Source organism: Castor canadensis, chromosome 1 (genome assembly GCF_047511655.1).
Source record: "Castor canadensis chromosome 1, mCasCan1.hap1v2, whole genome shotgun sequence".
Lineage (NCBI taxonomy): Eukaryota > Metazoa > Chordata > Mammalia > Rodentia > Castoridae > Castor > Castor canadensis.
In genome coordinates this window covers 16432830-16456479 of record NC_133386.1, presented here as the reverse complement: position 1 = coordinate 16456479, position 23650 = coordinate 16432830, and the positions used below count along the sequence as shown (strand labels likewise).

Below are 23650 nucleotides of genomic sequence, written 5' to 3'. Positions count from 1 at the left end.
AAAAAAAAAAAAAAAAACAAGTGCAGAAATTTTTACTCTTCAAATTTTTAGACAAATGGTGAGGAAGACGCGTTAGGGAAGTTTATTTTTTCAAGAATATCTTATTTTATTTAACATATGTGTTGACATATGTGATTAACTGTCCTGAATTCTAGAGGAATGGCTTTCAAAATGTATTATCCATTATCATTTTGTATCACCTGATATTCACAGAATATATGTATAGCAAATTAAAACGTTGAAACGTGTGTGTTTGACCCAGGCATTAAAACATGTATAGGTGTACTCAAATGCATGAATCTTACTGGTGAAGGTAAATATATGGATGTTCACTTGCCAATTAATTTAGTGCTGTAATCACAGCCTAATTTACTTTTTAAAACTACTATGAGAGTTCAAATATAAGAATTCATAAACAGACATACAGTATTTAAAAAGCAAAATTTGACTACAAGAACACAAGATGTATTGTCCTGGGTTGGCAGAATTATAATATTTTTGTATGCAATTGAAGTTATGTTGTCATCAACTTACAGTAGAAAGGCATAGATAAAGATAGTTTATGCAAGTCTCCAGCTAACCATAAAGAAAAAAGCCTATAATAAATAAAAATACACAAAAGGTAAAGAAAATAAAGTAAATCCTTAAACAACAACAAATTATCAAACAACAAAGGGAGACAAGAGAGGAAAAGAGGAACAAGAAAAAAAACTGCCAAAATACTAGAAACAGCAAAATGGTAATGAGTCTTAACAATAATTATCTTAAATAAAAATGGTTTACATTCATCAATCAAAAGATACAGAGTGAATGAGTAGATATTTAAAAAAAAAAACCCTAACAATAGACTATTAAAACTAATAAATGATTCAGTAAAGTTACAGAATACAAAGTCAACATAGAAAAATCAAAGATGTTTCTGAACACAAATCACGGAGATCAAGAATACAATCCCATTTATAATAGCAACAAAAAGAATAAATATACTTAGGAGTAAACTTCATCAAAGAGGTGGAAGACTTGTAGACCAAAACATAAACACTGATGAAGGAAATTAACAGACAGCTGATAGAAAGTCATCCCATGTTCATGAACTGAAGGAGTTCATACTGTTCAAATGTCCATTCTACCCAAAGTAATCTATAGATTCTTTGCACTCACTGTCAAAATCCCAATGACATTCTTTGCAGAAGTAGAAAAAAAAATCCTAAAATTCATATGAAACCACAAAAGACCTAAAATAGCCAAAGTAATCTTGAGTAAGAACAAAGCTGGAGGCATTGCACTCCCTTATTTCAAAATAGCTTACAAAGCTACAGTAATCAAAACAATACATCTAGACCAGTAGAACCAAGTAGAGAGCCTAGAAACAAATACATGCATCTGTATGGTCAGCCTGTCTTTGACAAAGGTGCCAAAACACAACAGGGAACAACCTCTTTAATAAATGATATTGGGGAAACTGAATGTCCACATACAGAAGAATGAAACTGGACCCTGTCTTACATCACATAAAAAAATCAAAGTGAATTAAAGACTTACAACATAAAATGTGAAAGTATAAAACTACTAGAAGAAAACAAGGGAAAAGCTTCTTGACATTTTTCTGGGCAATATTTTTTTGGATGTGACAACAAAAGCAAAAACAGCTTCTGCACAATAAAAGGAACTTTGAACAGAGTATAAAGGCTACCTAATATTCTTTTTAAATAAGATTAAAAAAATAAAGTATGGTGAAGTTTTTGCACTGGCTTCTTTGGAGTCATTTTAGAAATTAGTTCTTTATTTTTTTTTGTTTTGTTTTAAGACTGTGTAGCTCAGGTTGACCTCAAACTCATGATCTTTCTGCTTTTGCTTCCCATGTGTTGGGATTATAGGTATGCATCACCACACCTGTCAGGTTTTTCTTTTCTTTTCACATTTTGTATTATTCAGGCTTACATTTTTAGCAGGTAAGGTCATTTAACAAAAACTTCCATTCCTAGTAGAAAACAGAAATATAGATAGTACTTCAATGGGAAATGAAACTCTTAACTTTAATGAGATTTAAATACACTATATTATTTTGCAGTGGGACACCTTTTCACCGTCTTCAGTGACATTATGGAAATGTTTGCTGTTAGTTACCCTTTCTTCTATTAGAAATGGAGAGCAGGAGGCTGTTTTCTCCCGTAAGGAGACATGGAGGTCATTCTGTCATGTCCATGTGGCTCTTCCCCAGAGGAGAAGTACCAGCTGATGGAGCTGTTGATGGTCAGGCACATTTGCCAGTTTCAGACAGTGGCTTCCTATGGTTAACAGCAGTACAAATGCTGTTTAGAGTTGCCGCTAATTTGTCAGACTTTATGATTTTTACTTCTAAATTTTTTTTTTCTTCCTTATAGATCAGAGGTCCACCATCAAAACACCAAAGACTCAAGACACAGAAGATGATGAGGGCGCTCAGTGGAATTGCACTGCCTGTACTTTTTTGAACCATCCAGCCTTAATCCGCTGTGAACAGTGCGAGATGCCACGGCATTTCTGAGCCAGAAGGCCCTATGTCTTCTCTAAAACCGTATCTAAAATTCAAGAAACTAGTCTGTCATCGGGGAAAAGTTTCACTGCTGCATAGGATTTTGTCAAATTGAAGGTGTGACAAGATGGTGGTGTGCTAATGTTAAGTGTCAGCCACAGAGCTAATCATACCTCAGCATCACATCCTGGGCAGTTGAAGCTCATCACATGAAAGGCGCAGTCGCCTGCTGCCTGACCACGTGCAGTGTTGCCAGGAACCCACTGTGGATGTTCCTCACTATGTTAATGCCTCGGTGTTCCAACACTTTTTCAAAACCCTCCTGTCACTACTGAATTTTGACAGGAGGAAGAAAGAACCAGAGCTTTCGTTTTGTTTTCTTTTTAAAGCTTTCAGTGAAACACTACATACACAAAGAGAAGGAACAAGGTTTAACTATTTAAAAACTGTTCGCGGCCTCATTGTGCCTACGGATAGGGGAAGAACTTCATAGATCTGTGGTACTCTTAGCCTTGTCTTTGTCTTCCCTGAAAACGTCTCTGTGAAGCCAGCATTGAGGGTCTGAAGATGAAAAGGAAAGCACGCATCGTCTATACAAATATGCAGTGAAATACCCCAAACCTTTTCCTACTGTACAGAGCTCTCAAGTCTGCTCTTACGTGATTTCTTCTTGATTATTTTCTTATATTTCTATATGTATAGTGTAATAGCCTTTTGTTAACTAATTTTCTTTTTTCCTATTAGTGATTAAGCACGATCATGCCTTACCTGAAAGAAGCAGTGTCGTAAAATAAAAAAGCATTAATGAAACAAAACTATGCACAGAATAACTTTCCTCTGCTCATTCTGTACTTTGCCCTCTTAGGTGCCAATGTTCTGTGAAAACATACAGTGCTGCACAGTGAATTGCAGAAAATAGTACAATAATGTTGGCAGGTTGCATGCTGTGTACTGGCTGTAGCAGTGGGTACGACACAGTGCGTTGTCTGCCACGGGGAAGCATGAAACAAAAGGTATTTTTAACCCACTGCCAGAGCTTGCTCCATCTGCTTGGTGCCCCACAGAACTTTCGTAAGAGATTATTATTGGGAAGTACAGTTTCAAAACCAGCAACAGCAGCAGTAGCAACAGCCCTTATTTCGGAAAGAAGTTTAAATGCTTTACTGTTGGAATGATCCATTTCCAAACCTGACTTGTGGCAGTATCATGTATATTTATAAAACAAGGCTAGTCATAATTTAGGACAACTGAAGAAAAGCTGGAAAAAAGAGAGAAAAGCAAACTTGAACACTGAAGCAACCTCAAACATCTCTATTTTGATGATATATTTTTGTAAGGAAAGTATTTAGATGATCAGGAATGTATATAACTAAATGAAACCAAGAAAAACATAACAGTATACATTTTAAAAGAATTATGGAATTATATATCAGTGCTTAGAATGGGGCTGAGGGAAGTGCTGAAATACAGCAAAAGAGCCAATAATATAGACTGTCACCACAGTAAATGTTTGCAAGTGGCTGTGTTTTAAATAAGCAGAATTACTACGGACGTATCTGTGAATGTCAGAACCTTGGTTTCAGGCTTGGCATTATGTATATGGAAAGAAATACGAAATCCTAGTTAACTAGACAATAAACCCAAAGCCCTTATATTTGATGCATTTTGTTTTAAAAGTAGGCCTTGTTTTTCAGCTTCATCTGCAGTTCTATGTGAAGATTGACAAATCAGTTTTTACTTGTTTTATTAATAAAACGTAATTTGGATATCTTGAGTTAATGGTTTTGTGATTTAGCTGGGTAAACTATCTTTGTAACAGATAAGTTATTTATAAAAATTAAAAAACTTATATTCTAATGTGGATTTTGTGGCTTGTTTTTAAAGTTTTGGGGACAGAAAATAATTGGTATCCTAGCAGAATACTGAATTATTTGTTGAAATGGCTGGGAAGGGGGAACTTGAGTCTTGTGATCTTGTGGCATTCAACTGCTTTGTTGGATTCTTTCTCTCAGCTTCCACAGGCTGCTTTTTAAAAGTACCCGAGGCTGTTTTTGAAGTCGCAGTGTTCATACCTTATCCTCCCAAGTGCTGAGATTATAGGCATGTACCACCATGTCTGGCTTCTAAGCTGCCTTTTAACTGATGAAGGAAACAATAAGATTTCAACTGAGCCAGAAAAATGGATCTTGCTTCTTTTTTAATAGTGTATTCTAACTTTTCCTTTCATTTCTTTTTAAGTTTTGACAATTTACTCCTTTGTAGGTAATAAATGTGATGACTTGGTCCTTTTAGCCTAGTAAAGGAGATAATGCTCACTCTGTCCCATGATGTGTAGACAGTGAGCTACGGTGGTGCTTCTCTTGAAGGAACTTTCATATTCGCAGTTTTCAAAAGAAGTAGTGTCTGCCAATCTCTATGGCATACCTGTAGAAAGGCCTTCCTTGCGTTGTTTCTTAAACCTTGTGGAAAGGAAATTCTCTTTACCAAGGACATGGTGGTGGTGTGGAGACCACCTTTGGGAACTACTGCACTAAGATGGGATGACAGACTTGAGAACCACACGGAAAGATAGATGGCTTCTAAAGATGTCACTCATCATCCTTGGGTGAGGTGGAGAGGACTGCAGTTTGTGTGACCAGATTTCTCAGGAAAACTCACAATGTCACAACGTCAGCCAGCATTTGATGTCATCACTAACACACATGCCTGTTGTATCGGAGGTTTGTAAACAAAGTATGAAATCTTACTTGCCTCTTAAAGTCACCATTTACTTTTTAAATGACTAATCTGAATCAGTCCCCAACCTAAAGTTAAATCAGCTTTGTAACAGAGAATTGAAATCACACAGAAAATTATTATCAACAGCCAATCCAAAAATATATTAGCTATTAACTTTGATATTTTAGTCAAAAGTTTATAAATAGCAAAATTAACTGAAGTCATCCCAGTTTCCTCCATCCCAATTTAATGTTGATAGGAAATGCTAGCAAGCAACGAGTTTTAAGAGGTGAATGGTAAGATAGACTATTCAGCCCATGAATGATTGAAAATAATATTAAGTCTATGCTACCAGGGACCATTTAGGGCTGGCAGAGTGGTTCAAGCGATAAGAGCACCTGCCTAACATGAGGTCCTGAGTTCAAACCTCAGTGCCACCAAAACTAACCAGATTTACTATCTGCACATCCATTCCTCTTTGACGAGTGGACATGCTCTTGGCACTAGTTTTTAAAGCTACAATTTTATATCCGTTTTACTTGAAGTACCTTGGCTGCATTGGGGGGGGGGTAGTGAATGGAGTTTGAGCTCAGAGCTTCACACTTGCAAAGCAGGTGCTCTACCACTTAAGCCACACCTTGCTTGGTCATTTTGTAGATGGGGGTCTCAGGAACTAATTGCCCTAATTCAACTTGAACCTTGATCCTCCCAATCTCAGTCTCCCAAATAGCTAAGATTATAGGTATGAACCACCAGGCACCTAGTTTCATTGTAATTTTTATTGCCTCCATCTGCAAACAATATTGGGCGACTCAGAAAAATCTAAAGAAAACACGATTTCTAGCTTGGTATTTGTTAAACTGGGTTTTCTCCACAGTGTGTAGTAGGCTGGCTGGGAGGGGGGAAGGGAGGGAGTTAAACCTACCTCAAGGGTGTTGGGAGGATTAATCTGAAAGAGCCAATCCCTTCTCTCCACTAGAACTGCATTACCCTAAAACCCTAGGCCTTGTTTTTACATGAGTGGGTTTTAAGGCATTTTTCACTCTACATTACTAATTAGCAGGTAAGTTTGTTTATACCTCAGTGGATCAGAATTTGATGTTTTAATCACTGAGATCGAATTTCCCCTTTTAATGTCAAAGGTGGATTGCTTTACAGAGATTATAAAAACATCAAAGACTGGCCTAAAGAACAAGTGTTCATATCCCTTGCTTGCCCAGCTGTCTAGAGAGAGTGCATTTTATGATGGAGTGTAACATTTAAACACTATTCAGAGGTGTTGACCCACCTGCATATTTGTATCCAGCCTAAAAGTGACCTGATGTGCCTACCCCTTCCACGTCTTCTTTACCTCCTTCTCTGAGGGCAGCCATCCTCCCCACCCTGCAACTACTTATATAGAACCATCACTGCTTACTGATCTTTCTTCTAAAAATGTTACTGGTCCTCATAGCACAGTAACAAAATGCTGTAGTATTGTCACCATGCAGTTGCTTTTAAAGACTCCCACCCTTGAGCCCAGTTTAACCTTCCCAGAATTAGGTCAGGTCTTTCTCATTCTTATGACCTGCTTTCAGTCTCTTAAAAGTGTATTCCTTTTGCTTGTCATTTTCACTATGAAAAGAAAAAAATCAGGTCAAAGTTGAAGATTATGAGGACTTTCCACACTGTACCTTCTCGGGTAGCACTTTCTGTGTCTTCTGCCCGTTCTGTTCCTTGCTGCTCTGACCTTCATTTGTATGCATCCTATGTTCCCACAGTAAATACCCTTATGCACAGTAACAGGTCAGGCGGGGAATGTACCTCAGTGGTAGAGCCCTTGCCTATCCTGGCAAGGCACTGGGGTCCATGCCCAGCAAGGCAAAAAAAAAAAAAATAACAGCAGGTTGGTAAGTGTTGATAGTGATAATGATTCTTAATTTGAAAGCCACGTAATTTCTAACGCTTATTCAAGTTAACCAGTGAGTAAAGTCTTTTTTTAAGTGTTTCTCTTAGGGTCAATATTATAAATGACAGGCTTCTAGGTTAGACCACTAATTAGGATGTTTTACATGTGAAATACTGAAATAAAGTACAGTGTCATTGGGGTACATAGATACACCAATGAAGTTCACCAAGAAATAACGAACATTTCATTGTCTTGTGCTGGAGGAGAATGGAAAAGGTATCTTTGTGGAGATTCTGGAAAAAAATCAAAAATTGTCATTTGAAATTGAGGTTCCTGGTTCTGTCACATCTGAGTGATTTCACTTCAAAGCTTAAAGTTTGTCTTTCTTGTTTGTTTGGACATAAGAGTCTCTTTTTTTAAATTCAAAATTAAAGCAGAAAGGGACTTGGGAGAATATTTCCCCAAAGAACACTGGTCCAGAAAAGAAGAGAGAGAGCAAAAAACATGAGCGCGAAGTGTTCAATAACCCTGCTATCCTCTTCCCCATGAGAAGCGGAAAGACAGACTTCAGACTGAAGGAATGATAGCAGGAAGCAGGAACCATTGTGCGTTTGTAAATTGGCATGTAGCCAGGACTGCCTGTATAATGAGAGACATGAACAGGCCTACGTTCTAGTATGAGAGTTGGCTTGCAGTTTTCATTGCTACCTTTCTGAGTTTGGGTAGAAGTCTTTCTCATGCCCTTTTGCTGAAGTGCCAGATTCTTTGCCTCATCCAGACAGCCACACTCTGCCGGGTTACTGCGAAGCACAGGTGCCACTTCGTTCCAGTGAGGGATAGGTGACTTGGGCTCTTGGTGAGGCACCTAAGTATGGAAATCACTCAGGATCAAATGGCAAAGACATACAGCATTACCCCAAAACTTGCCTCCTGTGTTCCTGCCATAGTCATTAATATATTCAGGTAAATGTGTTGGCTTCGTATTTCAAGAAACAGATGGCTCTCAGACTCTAAAACAGGTGAAACGAATGGGCAGTATTCCCTGACGGCCTTAGGCCAACTGTCATTTTTCCCCATCGAGCATCTCTGTATGTCTGACACCTACAGTACATGTTCTCTAGTCAGAAAGTGCTAGCACACAGCCCCTCCCAATTGTGTAAGGCTTTTGTTTTCATAGCATTCATTCATCCACAAGTAAGGAGACTACTACTGTGATGACCTATTATTTTTCTCATAGTTTAAATAGCATGATGAGAATCTAAGTAAAGAATGTCATTGAGTAACATTTTTGCTCCCTCTTCTCTAGGAAGAATAATGACTGTCTCTCCTTGTATAGTCTATTCTCCATCCCTGAAAGCCCAGCTTCCTCTGCCACGTTTATAAATTAGGATTGACTATGGCTTTTGGTTTCCCAGTTGGGAAAACAGGCTACTGCACTTTAATGTCATTTGCTTCTGATTCCAGGCTAAGGGTATATTGGAGTTTTTCTACCATGACACTCATCAAAATGTTCTGCCCCAGCTTTCAGAGGGATTTTGTGGGTCTTTGAGTTGTACTGTCTAGTCACTCTGGTTTTCATTTGAGGGATGTGTGTGTGTTTAATCGATCAGTGTTTTTACTTCATGGTTACTTACATGATTTTTATAGAATTGTGTTTTTCATGTTTTAAATTATTTAACTTTCTTTTCCAGTGTAAATGTTCTACCCTGTGTTGGTCCTTGTCAACATGCCTGAGCATTTGCTTCCCGGGTCTGTGTGTGACTCACAGTAGGCTGAGCAGGGTGGTGGTGCTGGTGCTGGTGGTGGTGCCGAGGGCAGAACCATGGGGCAGGCCTGTGGTCAGTACAGAACTGCCTTCTGAGTGTATCTTATCCTAGATTCTCACCTAAGAGCTCAAGACCACAGTTGCCTCGCTTGATAACAACAATAGCAAGCAGAAGTAACCACACTTCCCACTTACCTAGTTCTCTCCCAAAGACAATCAATGGATTCAACAAGACTTCAGCAGGTAAATTAGGTACTAAGTAGGTTTTTGAAAAAAGATTCATCTAACACATGCTTACTACACTAGGTGCTGTGTAAATGACTCATAAATTGTACCTCATGTAATCTTTATAACAACCCAAAGAGGTATATGCTGTGCTCCACCTGCCTTCCCAGGGAAAACGGAAGAAGGGGACACCTCAGAACTTGCCCAAGTTCACACAGCCAGAATTCAAAATCAGCGGCTGGCTCCAGTCTTGCCTCTAACGACTCCAGTGTGCCACTCAGGGGCTCCTGTGCAGAGCTGCAGATGGGCTTTTATTCCTGTTTATTTTAGCATCATCAACCCTTAACCCTTTGGGGCGATTGTTCACCTTGCCTTTTGGAACTTCCTCCTGTTCTCCATCCCAGTGTGTGTGGGGCCATGGCTCCTTGTTCAGCACTGTACGCTGTGCTTCCAGCTGGGCTCTGACACGTGGAAGGTGAACAGACTGTAAGTTACTTTACAAATTTGGTGACAAGATACAGCTTTATTTTTCTATGACTTTCCCTCAAATGCCTCTCAATATCACATTCCTCCCCTAGGCCTGGCAGAATGCTAATCACAAGCGATCGGTCACCACCTTAGAACTCACAGAAGGGAAGACGAGTGTGAGTCCAATCAGCAGTCATTGTTCATTTGCCTGCGCTACAAATGCTCAGTGCACTTTCATAGTCACTTGTGAACATGCAGAGCTACTTGGGTGCACACCCCCAGCTGAGGTCAAACAAGGCTTCTTGTTTCAGCTGTTGGAATGTGGAGACATGTTTTTCACATTTTGTTGATAATTTTGCTTTCTAAGTGGACCCCCAAACATAGTGCTGAAGTTACTGTGTAGAGATCCAAAGCCCTGGAAGGCTGTGCCTCGCCTTAGGGAGAAAACCCATGCATTAGAGGCGCTTCCTCCAGGCAGGACTTACAGTTGCCATTGGCTGTGAGCTCAGTGTTCAGCACCCTAGGTTGAATAAGGTGCCTTCAAAGAAACAAAAAACAAGGTCATGGATCAAGGGTTGGTTGAAAATGTTGGGATCAAAGGCTCACAGGAACATGCTCTGTGTTTCCTGTAGGAGCAAGCTGGTGTTCAGGATTCACTGGTTTAGTGTTTGTGGGGTTTTGACAGTAACTACCATTAATCAATAATGAGAATTAGCTGTACATGGTGCTACACCGCTCAGTGAAAGTATAGCTGGTGCAGTAGTTCAAGCCTTTAATCCTAGCTACTTGGAAGGCAGAGATCAGAAGGACCACAGTTTGAGGCTAGCCCTAAGCAAAAAGTTCTCAAGACCCCATCTCAACCAATGGCTGGGTATGGCAGAGCATGTCTATCATCCCAGCTATGCAGGAAACATAAATAGGATGATTATGGCCCAGCAAGAACCTACTCAAAATACGTAAAAAGCAAAAAGGGCTGGCAGTGTGGCTCAAGTGGTAGAATGCCTGCCTGACAAGTGGGAGGTCCTGAATTCAAACCCCAGAAGTGCCACACACACACACAAAAAAAAATTTTCAGTGAAAGGAGATGACTTCTCATGGGAAGGCATTTGAGATGGGACTCAAACCAATAGTAGGTGACATCAATAGGTGGGAAACATGTCAGATGGAGCGTGAGCCACGGTGGAATTGGAACCTTTGGGGGCTGTGTAGAGACCTGCAAGCAACCTCGTTTGACGGAAAGGTGGGAAGATAAGAAACGTAATTTGAACCATTCTGCAGGGACCAATTAAGTGAGTACTTAATTTGAGGGAGGGCTGCTGGGGGTCGAACCCAGGGCCTCGAATGTACTAACTACACACAACATCCCCAGCCCTGACAGTGTACTTAATTTAACAGGCAAAAATGAGCCATGAGAAGTTTGGGGGTTAATTTTGCCCAAGAAAAAGGCAATTGTAAGATCATATACAGGCTGGAGCATGAATGCTAACACCGCCTTCCTTCACAGTCGCCAAAACTAGAAACAACCCGAATGAATGCCCATTCATCAGGTGGGCAGATAGACTAGGGGATCGGTGTACATTGGACTGTGACTCGGGATTAAGAGGAACAAATGCCTCACGCAATGTGGATGAGTTCCAGTGTGCTCTGCTGTGTGGAAGAAGCCAGAAGCAGAAGGGTACACCCTCTCTGATTTCATCTGTAGCAAATTACAGAAAAGGCAAAGCCAAACTATGGGACAGAAGGCAGAGACAGTAGACAAGGAGTCACTGAGAAGGGAGGGGTACATGGGGACTTTTGGGGTGATGAAAGTGTTCTGTGTATTGATTGTGACAAGGTTACATGGGTATATCCATGTGTCAAAACTCATTTTTTTTCGTTTATTCATATGTGTACACAATGTTTGGGTCATTTCTCCCCCCACCCCCTGTCCCCTCTCTCTCCACCCTCCACCCCCTCGCTTCCAGGCAGAAATTGTTCTGCCCTTATCTCTAATTTTGTTGAAGAGAGAGTATAAACAATAGTAAGAAAGACAAAGTGTTTTTGCTAGTTGAGATAAGGATAGCTATACAGGGCGATTCCCAGCATTGCTTCCATGTACAAATGTGATACAACCAAGTTGATTCATCTCTACCTGATCTTTTCACTAGTTCCTGATCCCCTTCTCCTATTGGCCGCTGTTGCTTTAAGGTTTCTGCATTAGTTCCTCTGCAGTGGGGACATCAAATACTATCATGTTTTTTGGGTTTTCTACCTATTCCCTTATCTCCTGTATGTGCTGTATGTGCTCTCCCCTTGTCATATGATCCAAGTCCAACCACATTGCTGTATTTGCCCTTGATCTAATGTCCGCATATGAGGGAGAACATATGACTTTTGGTCTTCTGAGCCTGGCTAACCTTACTCAGAATGATGTTCTCCAATTCCATCCATTTACCAGCGAATGATAACATTTCGTTCTTCATGGCTGCATAAAATTCCATTGTGTATAGATACCACATTTTCTTCATCCATTCGTCAGTGGTGGGGCATCTTGGCTGTTTCCATAACTTGGCTATTGTGAATAGTGCGGCAATAAACATGGGTATGCAGGTGCCTCTGGAGTAACCTGTGTCACATTCCTTTGAGTATATCCCCAGGAGTGGGATTGCTGGATCATATGACAGATCTATGTTTAGATTTTTAAGAAGCCTCCAAATTTTTTTCCAGAGTGGTTGCACTAGTTTGCATTCCCACCAGCAGTGGATTAGGGTTCCTTTTCCCCACATCCTCACCAACACCTGTTGGTGGTGGTGTTTTTGATGATAGCTATTCTAACAGGAGTGAGGTGGAATCTTAGTGTGGTTTTTTTTAATTTGCATTTCCTTTATTGCTAGAGATGGTGAGCATTTTTTCATGTGTTTTTTGGCCATTTGAATTTCTTCTTTTGAGGAAGTTCTGTTTAGTTCAGTTGCCCATTTCTTTATTGGTTCATTAGTTTTGGGAGAATTTAGTGTTTTAAGTTCCCTGTATATTCTGGTTATCAGTCCTTTGTCTGATGTATAATTGGCAAATATTTTCTCCCACTCTGTGGGTGTTCTCTTCAGTTTAGAGACCATTTCTTTTGTTGTGCAGAAGCTTTTTAGTTTAGCTCAGCTTAGTTGCTGAGCTGCTGGGGTTCTATTGAGGAAGTCCTTGCCTCTACCTATTATTTCCAGAGTATTTCCTACTCTTTCCTGTACCAACTTTAGAGTTTTGGGTCTGATATTAAGGTCCTTGATCCATTTTGAGTCGATATTAGTACAGGGTGATAAACTTGGATCTAGTTTCAGTTTTTTGCAGATGGATAACCACTTTTCCCAACAACATTTGTTGAAGAGGCTGTCTTCTCTCCATTGTGTATTTTTAGCGTCTTTGTCAAAAATAAGGTGGGCATAACTGTGTGGCTTCATATCCAGGTCCTCTGTTCCACTACTCTTCATGTCTGTTTTTGTGCCAGTACCACGCTGTTTTTATTGCTATTGCTTTGTAATACAGTTTGAAGTCGAGTATCGTGATACCTCCAGCATTGCTCTTTTTGCTGAGTACTGCATTGGCTATTCGCAGTCTCTTGTGTTTCCAAATGAACTTTCCAAATGAACTCTGTGATGAAAGTCATTGGGATTTTGATGGGAATTGTATAAAACATGTAGATTGCTTTTGGTAGTATAACCATTTTTACTATGTTGATTCTACTTATCCATGAGCATGGGAGATCTCTCCACCTTCTGTAGTCTTCCTCAATCTCTTCAAGGGTCAAAACTTTTTTTTTAATTTCTTTTATTCATATGTGCATACAATGTTTGGGTCATTTCACTCCCCTTCCCCCCACCCCCTCTCTTTCTCCCACTCCCTCCCTCTCCCTCACTACCCCCTCACTACCAGGCAGAAACTATTTTGCCCTTATCTCTAATTTTGTTGAAGAGAGAGTATAAGCAATAATAGGAAGGAACAAGGGTTTTTGCTAATTGAATAAGAATAGCTATACAGGGAGTTGACTCGCATTGCTTTCCTGTACATGTGTTACATTCTAAATTAATTCTTCTCAAACTAACCTTTTCTCTAGTTCCTGGTCCCCTTCTCCTATTGGCCTCTGTCACTTTAAAGTTTCTGCATTAGTTCCTTTGCATTGCAGGCAACAAATGCTATCTTGTTTTTTGGGGGGTGTCTTGCCTATCCTCATACCTCCCTTGTGTGCTCTCGCTTCATCATGTGATCAAAGTCCAATCCCCTTATTGTGTCAAAACTCTTTTTTAAATGGGTGTATTTTGTCTGTAAACTATACGGTTGGCGTGAGTGCGTTTTATTTTATGTTATCCTAGTCCATTTCATCTGCTTTAACAAAATACTGTAGACTGGGTGCTTTTAAACAACAGAAGTTTATTTCTTACAGTTTTAGAAGCTGGGAAGCCCAGGATCAAGGCACCAGCAGATCTGGGCCTGACAAGTCTCATTTCCAAATTTATAGATGGTGCCTTCTTATTGGGCACATGGTAGAAGGGATGAAGCTGGATGCTGAGGCCTTTTGTTTTATTTTGGTTTGGTTTTTGTTTTAACATGGTCTCACTGTGTGACCCAGGTTGGTCTCAAACTCTTAATCCTCCCGCCTCAACCTTCTGAGTTCTGTGATGCCTGGCTCTGGGCCTCTTTCATAAGGACGCTTCGTGAGGGCTCTGCCCTCATGACCTTTCACCTCCCAAAAACCCCAAAGGTCATCGTCCTGGTGATTGATGGGGACACTAACATTCGGACCGTAGGAAACATAAATTAAAAGCATAAAGTTGTTAGAAGCTTTAAGGAAAGAAATATTTAATATGTTTAAATGGTATGTCCCCAGCCTCATGGACAAACGCCCATGGGAAGGGCACACAAGGGGAAATGCAGAAGCACAAAACAAGCGGCTGATGAGAGACCCATAGAAATTAGCAGATAGAAAAGAAGGCCCTGTCATAGCTGGAGCTGCAGACGACAGACGTCCTCCTGCTGGGGAATTTCCTTGATCTTTATGGCAGCTAACTTGTGTTGCAGCTGAAACTTAACTGGTGTTGGTGGTATGGCTAACGATTCTTCATTATGTAACTACGTATCTGCATGATTTTCTTCTCACACTGTTGCATTGATGCTAAGGGTGCCAGAAGTCACCCTGTGTTGGGAACATTTTTGTCATCACCATTTGCTTCTAGGTAATACAGTGTAGCACTGAACGCGTCCTCACGAATGCTGCTGCATGTGCCGAGGTTTCTGCTCTCCTAGAATTTGCAGCTTCCCATCCTCCCACTGGATTCCCCCTCTCTGAAGGGAAGGACCTGCCCTGGCCTGGCCATCGCCCACAGTCCCATGAAGCCACCATCCAATGGTCCCCAAAGGGTCACCTGTGTCAGGAATGATGTCCTGTAAGCCAGGCCTCAGGCCTTCTCATGGTTTGGACTCTGCAGTGTAAACATGTTCACAGAGCTGCCACCAGAGCCTCTCATTAGAATACGTGTCTGGTGATTCCTTACAGACGAAATATCTCTGAGCACTCTCTCAGTAATTCTCTTACAGACGAAATATCTCTGAGCACTCTCTCAGTAGCATCCTGAACAGCTATCAGATGTTTTTGCTTTCCAGAAGTAAGTCCTGCTTTAGAAATGTCATTATGGTCAGAGTTTATCTGGGTTCAGGGGCTATGCTGAACAAGACAGTCACCCCTATGCCCATCCACGGTCTGGGTCCTCTCCCAGGCCTGGTCTGCCTGTCATGCCACCGACCTGCTCAAGCATCTTCTCTCCATGTTGCCGACGGCTTTGAGAGAGGTCTCGTGATGTGTTCTCTTGGGTTCTCCTTTCAGTGGTGCATGGCTCAGATCTGAAAGAAAAATAAAATTCTTAATGTGAGTGAACATTACCTTTAACAAAACCACAAACTTACACTTTAATGCTTTCCTGTCTTCTACTTTTGGTGCTATACAAAACTTCATTAGTCAAGGGGCGTTGCTAAATGCAAAAAGAAAAAAAAAGTCTCTCAGTCACTTCGGCACTGGTTTCCCTGTGATGTGGTTGCTGCTATAGTTGAGGTGGGGTGGGAAGAGACGTGAGCAGGTTCATGACTTTGGTGTCACCATACCCTAAGGGCTGGGAAGGTCTGTTCTGGATCCCATGCTGGTCACATCTGACATTGCAGTGTGCTTATCAGACTTCAGTTTCTTTTTCTTTTATTTTAAGGTTGGATGGATTCCTAAATCTGACATCACCTCTCTCTCTCTCTCTCTCTGTCTATCTCAGTCTCTGTCTTTGTCCTTCTGTCTCTTTCTCTCTCAGCTGGGCCCTCAGAAGGCTTCTTTGGTGGCATCTGTATGGCACAGTGTGTGAGGCGACACACACTCAGGATTGAGGAGCTAGCTGTGCCTGCACCTGTCCTGCTGGGAAGAGGGTCCTGTGTTCCTCTGTGCTTCATGTGGAGGCCAAGGCAGAGGCACAGCTGAGGCTCCAGGCAGGACCAGCAAACCACACTGAGAATAAGAGAGTCACCAGCCTCTTTTTTTTTTTTTTTTTTTTTTTTTTTTTGGTGGGACTAGAGTTTGAACTCAGGGCTTTGCCCTTGCAAACCAGGGACTCTACCATGTCTCCAGTCCATTTTGTTCTGTGTTCTGGTTTTTTTTTTTGGGGGGGGTGGGGGGAGGTCAGAAATGAGGACTCACAAAATATTTGCCGGGGTTGGCCAGGAACTGCATCCTCCTGATCTCAGGCTCTCAAGTAGCTAGGATTACAGGTGTGAGCTACCACACCCAGCAAGTCACCCAGTCTTCCCCAGCTTCCTTCTCACTTGCATTGGTTCAGATGCTCCAAGAAGTAGAAGCTAAGATGGGCCAATGATCTCCAGGCATGTAGATGCCAGGAAGGAGGATGGAGGAAGGCTGTGGGAGGCAGGCAGAATCTTCACAGCAATGCAGTCCTGAGGTAGGTGATGGAGAGAGGGCAGGAGGGGGCATGAGCAAGAGGAACCTTGGGCTACAGGTGAGTCTAACAAGTGTCAGCCACGCCACCTGGTGTCCTTTTGCTCACAAAAGGTGTCTAGTGGAAGACCTGGCAGTCCCATGAACGGGTCTGATAAGTACTCCAGCCAGCTCATCAGTGTGGAGCAGCTCATGGGGAAAGTGGTATCCTGAAACCACAGTGTGACTGTTCATGGGGCACCAGCGGTGGCTGTCAGTCAGCCAGGCTTCCAGCTGCAGGAGATGTAAGGGGTGTGCTTTCATAGCTGTCACAACAAGATCCCATTTCCACCCCTCCATTAACTCCAAGGATGGTTTAACGTCAAAGGCCAGGGGATTGAAACAGCTCCCAAGGGATAGCGTCTCCAGCAACACAAGGACAACACTCACTGGTCAGGCGGTGAGGCCACTGGGACGCAGCAGGTTGACAAAACCACACGTTTTCAGGTCCTCTCTGTGCAACATTAACAATGCAGCCTCAAGCCTTGGTTTCACTGCTGTGAAGCCACAGTGTGTCCAGAAGATGTCGCTACATTCTGAGAAAGGACTTCATTTTCTGATAAGGAGTATGAACAGGTACAACTCTGCATCACCAGTACACTTCCGCAGACAGCTTTGGCACAACCGTCCATCAGTACCTAATGTTTTTTGTTGTTATTGCTTTGGTGGTACTGGAGTTTGAACTCAGGGCCTTGCACTGAGTTCTACCACCTGAGCCATACCCTCCCCCAGCCCTTTTTTGCTTTAGTTATTTTTCAGATAAGGTCTTGCATTTTTGTCTGGAATGGTCTCAGATTGAGATCCTCCTATGCACACCTCCCATGTAGCTAGGATTACAGGCATGCACTTCCACATCTGCCTTGAGATAAGCTCTCCCAAACTTTTTGGCCCAGGCTACCCTTGAACTAAGATCCTCCCTTCTCCACCTTCAACACAGCTGGGATTATAGGGGTGCACCTATGTTTTTAAATCTCACGAATAGGTACAGATTTGTCGTTTTTAAAAAGTTGTTATTGTTTCTTCCTGATTTCTATCACTTTTATCCAGCAAGGACCCACAGAGATGGGACATGTGTGGCAGGAGCTGAATAAGGGAAGTGGGTAGAGGGGTAGCATGCAGGGCACTGGTAGAGAGCTTGGCAGCTGGGGTACATTGCACACTCACAGGTAGAGGAGCACAGAAGGATGAAAGATCCGATGGAAGGCACCTGGATATCTCCTTCCTGTGACCCAGGATCTGTCCCGGACTGTGGGCCTGGCTGTTTTGTATGGTTCTCACTGGAACCATTCTCCATAGTCCCAGCATTGCCTGAATTACGTTCTGCCTGGCAACAGGATGGGAGGATGGGCTTCACAAGAGCACAGTGTGCCATTGCCTGGATGACCACACACAGGAATGTTCTGGATCCAGACAGAGCTATGCAAGTAGCTGCTGTGTCTGAAAAAGGCTGGGGTTTTGAGCAAGTCATTTACCTTTATCTGCCTAGTGTCTGACATGGTGACCATGTACCATCAGCACCCCAGAGGACTGTGAGGTAGGGAGCACTCTAGGAGCAGCAGCAGGGAGGTGGAGTTGCTCTGGGTTCTTCCTTACCCAGTCCCCCTCCCCAGCCACTGCTCAGTCCTATTTGCTATGTTTACTAAAATGCTGCCCACCTGTTTGTCCACCACTCTGATTCTTCCTGTTGTCCGTGAAAACTATCCCATATTTTATCAACTCCTGCTCCGGGCCCTCCCTGGGAGGAAGTAGCAATCTCAAGGTATTCTGGAACAGCCTGGTCCTAGTGTCTGTGAGTCAGCCCCCCAGTGCCATGGGATGAAAGAAAGAGGCAGACAGACCAGGATTTGGCAACAGAAGCATGCTCTACAGCAAGACCAATGGATGCCTGAGGGTTGGGTCAGGAGCAGGGTTGTGCAGTGACCAGGACAAGAGGGACGATCCCAGTTGGAAGGTTTCCAGTTTATCTCAAACTGATCTCAAAGACTTCAGGCCCATTTCTCGCACAGGCAGTGCCAGGGCCCAGTCGTAAGAATTCACATACCACCCTATTGGTTCTTTCTATTTATAGAATGCTGGGAGACTAGGGGGATAGCTAGGGGGGACAATCATGGAGGTTATGTCAAGCTCAAGACCAGCCTAGACTACATACCAAGACAAACAAACAAAAAGCACGACATGTAATGCAAAGAAAGGAAATAACCTAGGTCTCTTAAGTGTCCACCACTAGGGGAACAGCCGGGTGACTCAGGGTGATTTCATACTGTGAACTGATTCAGCAGTTATTTTTGAACCAGAGCCACCTTACCAACAGAGCTAAATCTCCATACACTACGTTAAGTGAAAAGACAAACTGCAGACAGAAGGATAAATGACACTTGGTGCCACTTAACACCAAGTACTATGTATTTTCTGACTTAAGTGTACACAGCAAAAAGAAAAAAAAAATAAGCTAGGCACCAGTGGCTCTCGCCTGTAATCCCAGCTACTCAGGAGGCAGAGATCAGGAGGATTGAGGTTTGAAGCCAGTCCTGAGCAAATAGTTCTCAAGCACCTAATCAAGAAAAAAACTGGTGGAAAGGCTCAAGTGGTAGAGCACCTGCCTAGCAAGCATGAAGCCCTGAGTTCAAACCGCAGTACTGCCAGAAAAAAAAAAAAACTATGAAGTCTAGGTTGAGGATACACACCAGCCACAGAGCCTGGGAAGAGAGGATGGGTGGCAGAATTTCCAAAAGCCATAGAGCGTTTAGCAGTATCTACGATGCTCTCGTGCTTTTAAAATCTGTGCATTTCATGGCTGAAGTTAGCATTTATGAAGCCTGAGTAGTAACACCCTATGTTATAACACTGTCTGCACTTTTCTATGTTCAAACACAGAAAAAGTTTCGTAGACAGAAAGATGCGTTGAATAAACCAGGGGAGAACCTCAAAGGACTAGTCAGCGGGGATGAAGAACCGGCAGGATTTGGGCTATGATAACATGGGGAAGGAGCGAGCTTTCATCAGGACAGCCAGCTGGATGGCGGTGCCATTTAGGGAGACAGAGAACCAGGAAAGAGTGGCAGGTGTTGGGGAAAACATGACATTGGGTTAAAATATATCAAGTCCAGTGCATCAGGGAATTATCCCATAGAGTTGTCTGTTGCCTGTGGTCCCAGCTATTTGAGAGGCTGACGCAGGAGGATGGCTTGAGCCCAGGGGGTTGAGGCCAGCTTGGGCAACACAGTGAGATCCATCTCTTCACCAAGAAACTTCTCACTAGAGCTGGGGGCGGGCAGTGATGTTCAAGGGGTGAGGCAGCCACCTGGCAATGACGATTGATGAACGCTGACCCTAGATGCAACAGAAAGGGATAGAGTGAGAAATGAATAAGCTTGCAAGCACTCAGGGATCAGGTGGAGCAGAGAACACAGCAGAAAAAGGAGAATGAGAAATACTGGTTATCAAAACAGCCACGTGTCAAGAAGCGAGTCAAATGGTCACAACAAACAAAACAGACAAAGGTACTGTTGTTGATGACACAGTGTTCTTGCAATGAATGAACACTGAGATGCCAACCACCGAGGAGGTAAAATAGTTGAGCAGACAAGTCACCGAACAGGAAGTAAACATGGTAAGTACATGGAAAAATTGTTCATCAAAGAGATGGGAGTTGACATTTCTTGCCTGCCAAGTTGCTGGTGTGGTTGATGATGGTGGTTTGGGGTTTGTTTTTAATGAACTCTTACTGAAGAGATGATAAAGTATCTACAAGGATGGCATGACTTACACACCTTGTTGGAAAGTACTTTGGCAGCAGGCATCAGAGACCCTAAAATATCAGTTATTTTGCTGGTATCTAGTACTTCCATCTTGGGTAAACTCTGAAAAGTTTTACACCAAGCTGTTTATATTTATAATAACAAAAATAGGAGAAATAAATAATGTGCAATAAAGTAAGTTATTCTCTCTGCAGTGGGAAAAACATAGTTTCCATATGTCATGTTTGCAAAGTTTATAACAAGATGAGGAAATCCTCATGTTATATTATAAGAAAAAAACAGGGTTTTAAATAATATCTGAAGAATTATTTCAACTATATATCTAACAACCAAAAAAACCCTCAAAGACTGAAAATACATTGGAAGAAATTGATTTTTTTCTTTCCTCTGTTTTCTATATAAGATATGTTACAGTTGAAATCTGAAATGCTCCCCCAAAGGCCATGAGTTAAGGGCTTGACTGCCAGCCAATGACATTACTGGGATATGGTGGAAGTCTAGGAGGTGGGGCCAAGTTGGAGGAAGTGGGTCATTGGGGGAGTTCCAAGAAGGGAATTTCTTGGCCCTAGTCCCTTCTCTTTTGCTCTCTCTTTGCTTCCTGGACACCATTAGGAGAGTAGCTTTGCTCTGCCATGCCTGCTCCACAGGTCTCAGGACTGAGACCTCTGAAATTGTGAGTCAAAATAAATCTTTTCTCCTTTAAGTTGGTTTTCTCAGGTTTTTGTCACAGCAACAGAAAGCTGAAATGTATTTCTTTAATAATCAAATCTATATATGCATTTTTTCCGAAGAAAACTTAATGCTAGGGCTTTTCACTCAAGTGTGAATTTGTGCTTTGTTTGGACCTAGGTGGCGTACAATGAAGTAGGATGCAGGTTCCACCTTGTGAAAAGGAGCCCAGAGCAGAAGACTGGAAAGATGGTTGCTCCAATCATTCCAAGCGTTTGGGTTCAGCCTCTGTGGCTTTTTTACATTTCCTTAGGGAATGCTGTAGTCTTGCATTCTTTACTGTATCTCCCAAGGCCACCAGAAATAATGGAGGGAACGCAGTGGACAAATCCCCAGCACCAGGCACACACCTGGACTCTGCAGGGACCCCCCCCCTCACTGCTCAGCATAGCCGCCACGAGCTGCAGGTGGCTATTGCAATTTGTAATTAAAATTAAATGCAATTTAATTTTATCATACAGACCACCTGCAGATGCTCAGTAGCCACAGCTGCGGTCCACACCACACCCTTGGGCAGAGCAGGACACTTTCATCACCACCGTGCTAGTGGAATAGATCTATTGACGTGTCCCATGTGCAAGGATGCCTCAACGTGAAAAATTACAAAAAAAACCTCTTTAACAGATGAAAGGAAAGAATACAACCATCTCAACAACTGTAGACAAAGAGTTTTCAGGGAATTCGAGATTCATATGAAAAGAAACACACCAGTAACAGACCATAGGAAAATGTGAAGAAAAAAGAGCACATTCACAATAATAATAGCAGTAAAAACTGCAAGGTATCCAAGAGTAATTTCAAGAAAATATATATCAATACTTGTTTAGAGAAAATTGCTAATTATTATTGAGTGGAATAAACCACGGAGGCAAACATGCTGAGATAGTAAGATTCGATTCAGCCATTTGTTATAATATTCTCTGTAATTTCCTGTTTGCAATTTTATTATGAATTTTAAAATACAACATGAAAATATATTTAATTTGCCTTTCCAGTAGTCCATTGATAACCCACAGCTATTACATCTTCCATCACAAAGAAGAGGAACCTGCCAGATGGCAGGTGCAGGTGGTTTACCTGTGGTATGTAATTTCAGTTGTTCACTGGTCCCAGGCCTCAGGCTCCCTGCTGCTGGACTTTTGGGAGCAGTACCAGCATGCAGGAAGCCAGTGGCAGTTAAACTTGGAGCCTGGTCAGAACTGTCTCCAGCCCAGGTCAATGTGTGTTGTGCTACAACAGCGACACCTAATGGTCCATGTGGGACATGCACTGTGGGGTCTGAAGGGTTCAGGTCCTACTGGTGGCCTGTTCCTATAGTGGCTGTGTGACATAGGACAAAGGATCCAGGACCAGAGGAGATCATAGTTGATAGCCCCTTTCTCAGCTGCAGCAGACATGCTACCCCCGAGAAGATCTGAACTATCTTAAAGAATTTAAAATGTGGTTTTCCTCCCTCCTGGAGGTTAGAAGGTGGAGTTTGTGCTGGGCAGATCCATCCTGCCAGCATCCTCGCCAGCACTAAGCCTGTCAAAAAAGAATGCCCGAGCCCACATTTGACATGGGATTGGAGGAAGAGCGTTATTCCCAATATGCTCAGTCCTCTTTGTGTCCATTTTATTGATGAGAAAATGAGGTTCAGAGAAACTAAGGAACTTTCCTAAGACACACAGCAGATGGTAGGAGGTAGAGCTGAGATTTGCACCTAGGCTGCTTGAGGCTAAGGCCAGTTCACTTAGCCACAAAGCAGCAGGCAGCAGAGGAGGCCCAGCCAATCACTGCTCACAGGTGTCCTGGAAGGAGCCCTGGGCTGGTCCCCGGCCTTCACACCTCGAGCCCAATACTTACCAGCTGAGTGACCTTGGAAGTCACTCCTACCATCACATCTATAAAAGGGAGACCATCACTTGCCTTGCAGCACTGTGGATTAATATGACAACTACACACTAAGGTACATGGAAGACTGGTGAATGCTAACATGCCACACAAATGTAAGGTGCCTACATTACAGCACGTCTCCCCTACTTTTAGTTAACTGTTTCTGGAAGCTTCTTAGTAGCAATAACTAACTTTACTCAGAAAAGCTTCTGGAATTGTGCTAACTTATGATCTTATGAAATGTTTGTGTGATTATCTAAAATATCAGTCATTCCCGGCTCACTTTTACCAAAAATAATGGTAGCGGGGAGGATTTGTTCTGGCTTTTAAATTTATGAGACATTTTGAACAGGTGCCATGGTGTCTCTGCTCCAGGTTAAGGTGGTAATAGGATTGCTGGGTAAAACATGGGTTTTATTTCATCATTTTGCCATTAACTTTCAATAGTGCCTTCAGTACACTTGTTTTTGAAAATTTAAATAGACCCATTCCTGAATGAGCCAGTGCTAGTACTGCCCTAAGGCAGGTTTGAGCATGGAAAGAATGACATTTGTCAGTGCAGATGAAATAATGTATGATTGGTATGACGTGAAATAAACAGCAGGACATTGGTCCTTGTCGTTATTGTGACTGTGACTGCAGAGGAATGATGCAGGTCTCATCTGGGGCTGGAGGAGACCCTGGTGGTGAGGGCAGGGAGCACACATGACCCCTGACTCGT

At 42.4% G+C, this 23650-nt stretch overlaps 1 protein-coding gene across 6 annotated transcripts in view; it reads left to right on the top strand.

Annotated features, from left to right (window-relative positions):
- The window catches only part of Tab2 (TGF-beta activated kinase 1 (MAP3K7) binding protein 2), a 72948-nt gene extending 68576 nt beyond the window's left edge, over window positions 1-4372 (top strand). For all 6 annotated transcript variants that reach the window (XM_074072402.1, XM_074072400.1, XM_020173185.2 and 3 more), the window contains one exon: window positions 2385-4372. In XM_074072402.1, the coding sequence (XP_073928503.1) occupies window positions 2385-2527 (143 nt within the window). In that variant the 3' untranslated portion in view covers window positions 2528-4372. The remainder of the gene's footprint in view (window positions 1-2384) is intronic.
- Window positions 4373-23650: the final 19278 nt, after the last annotated feature.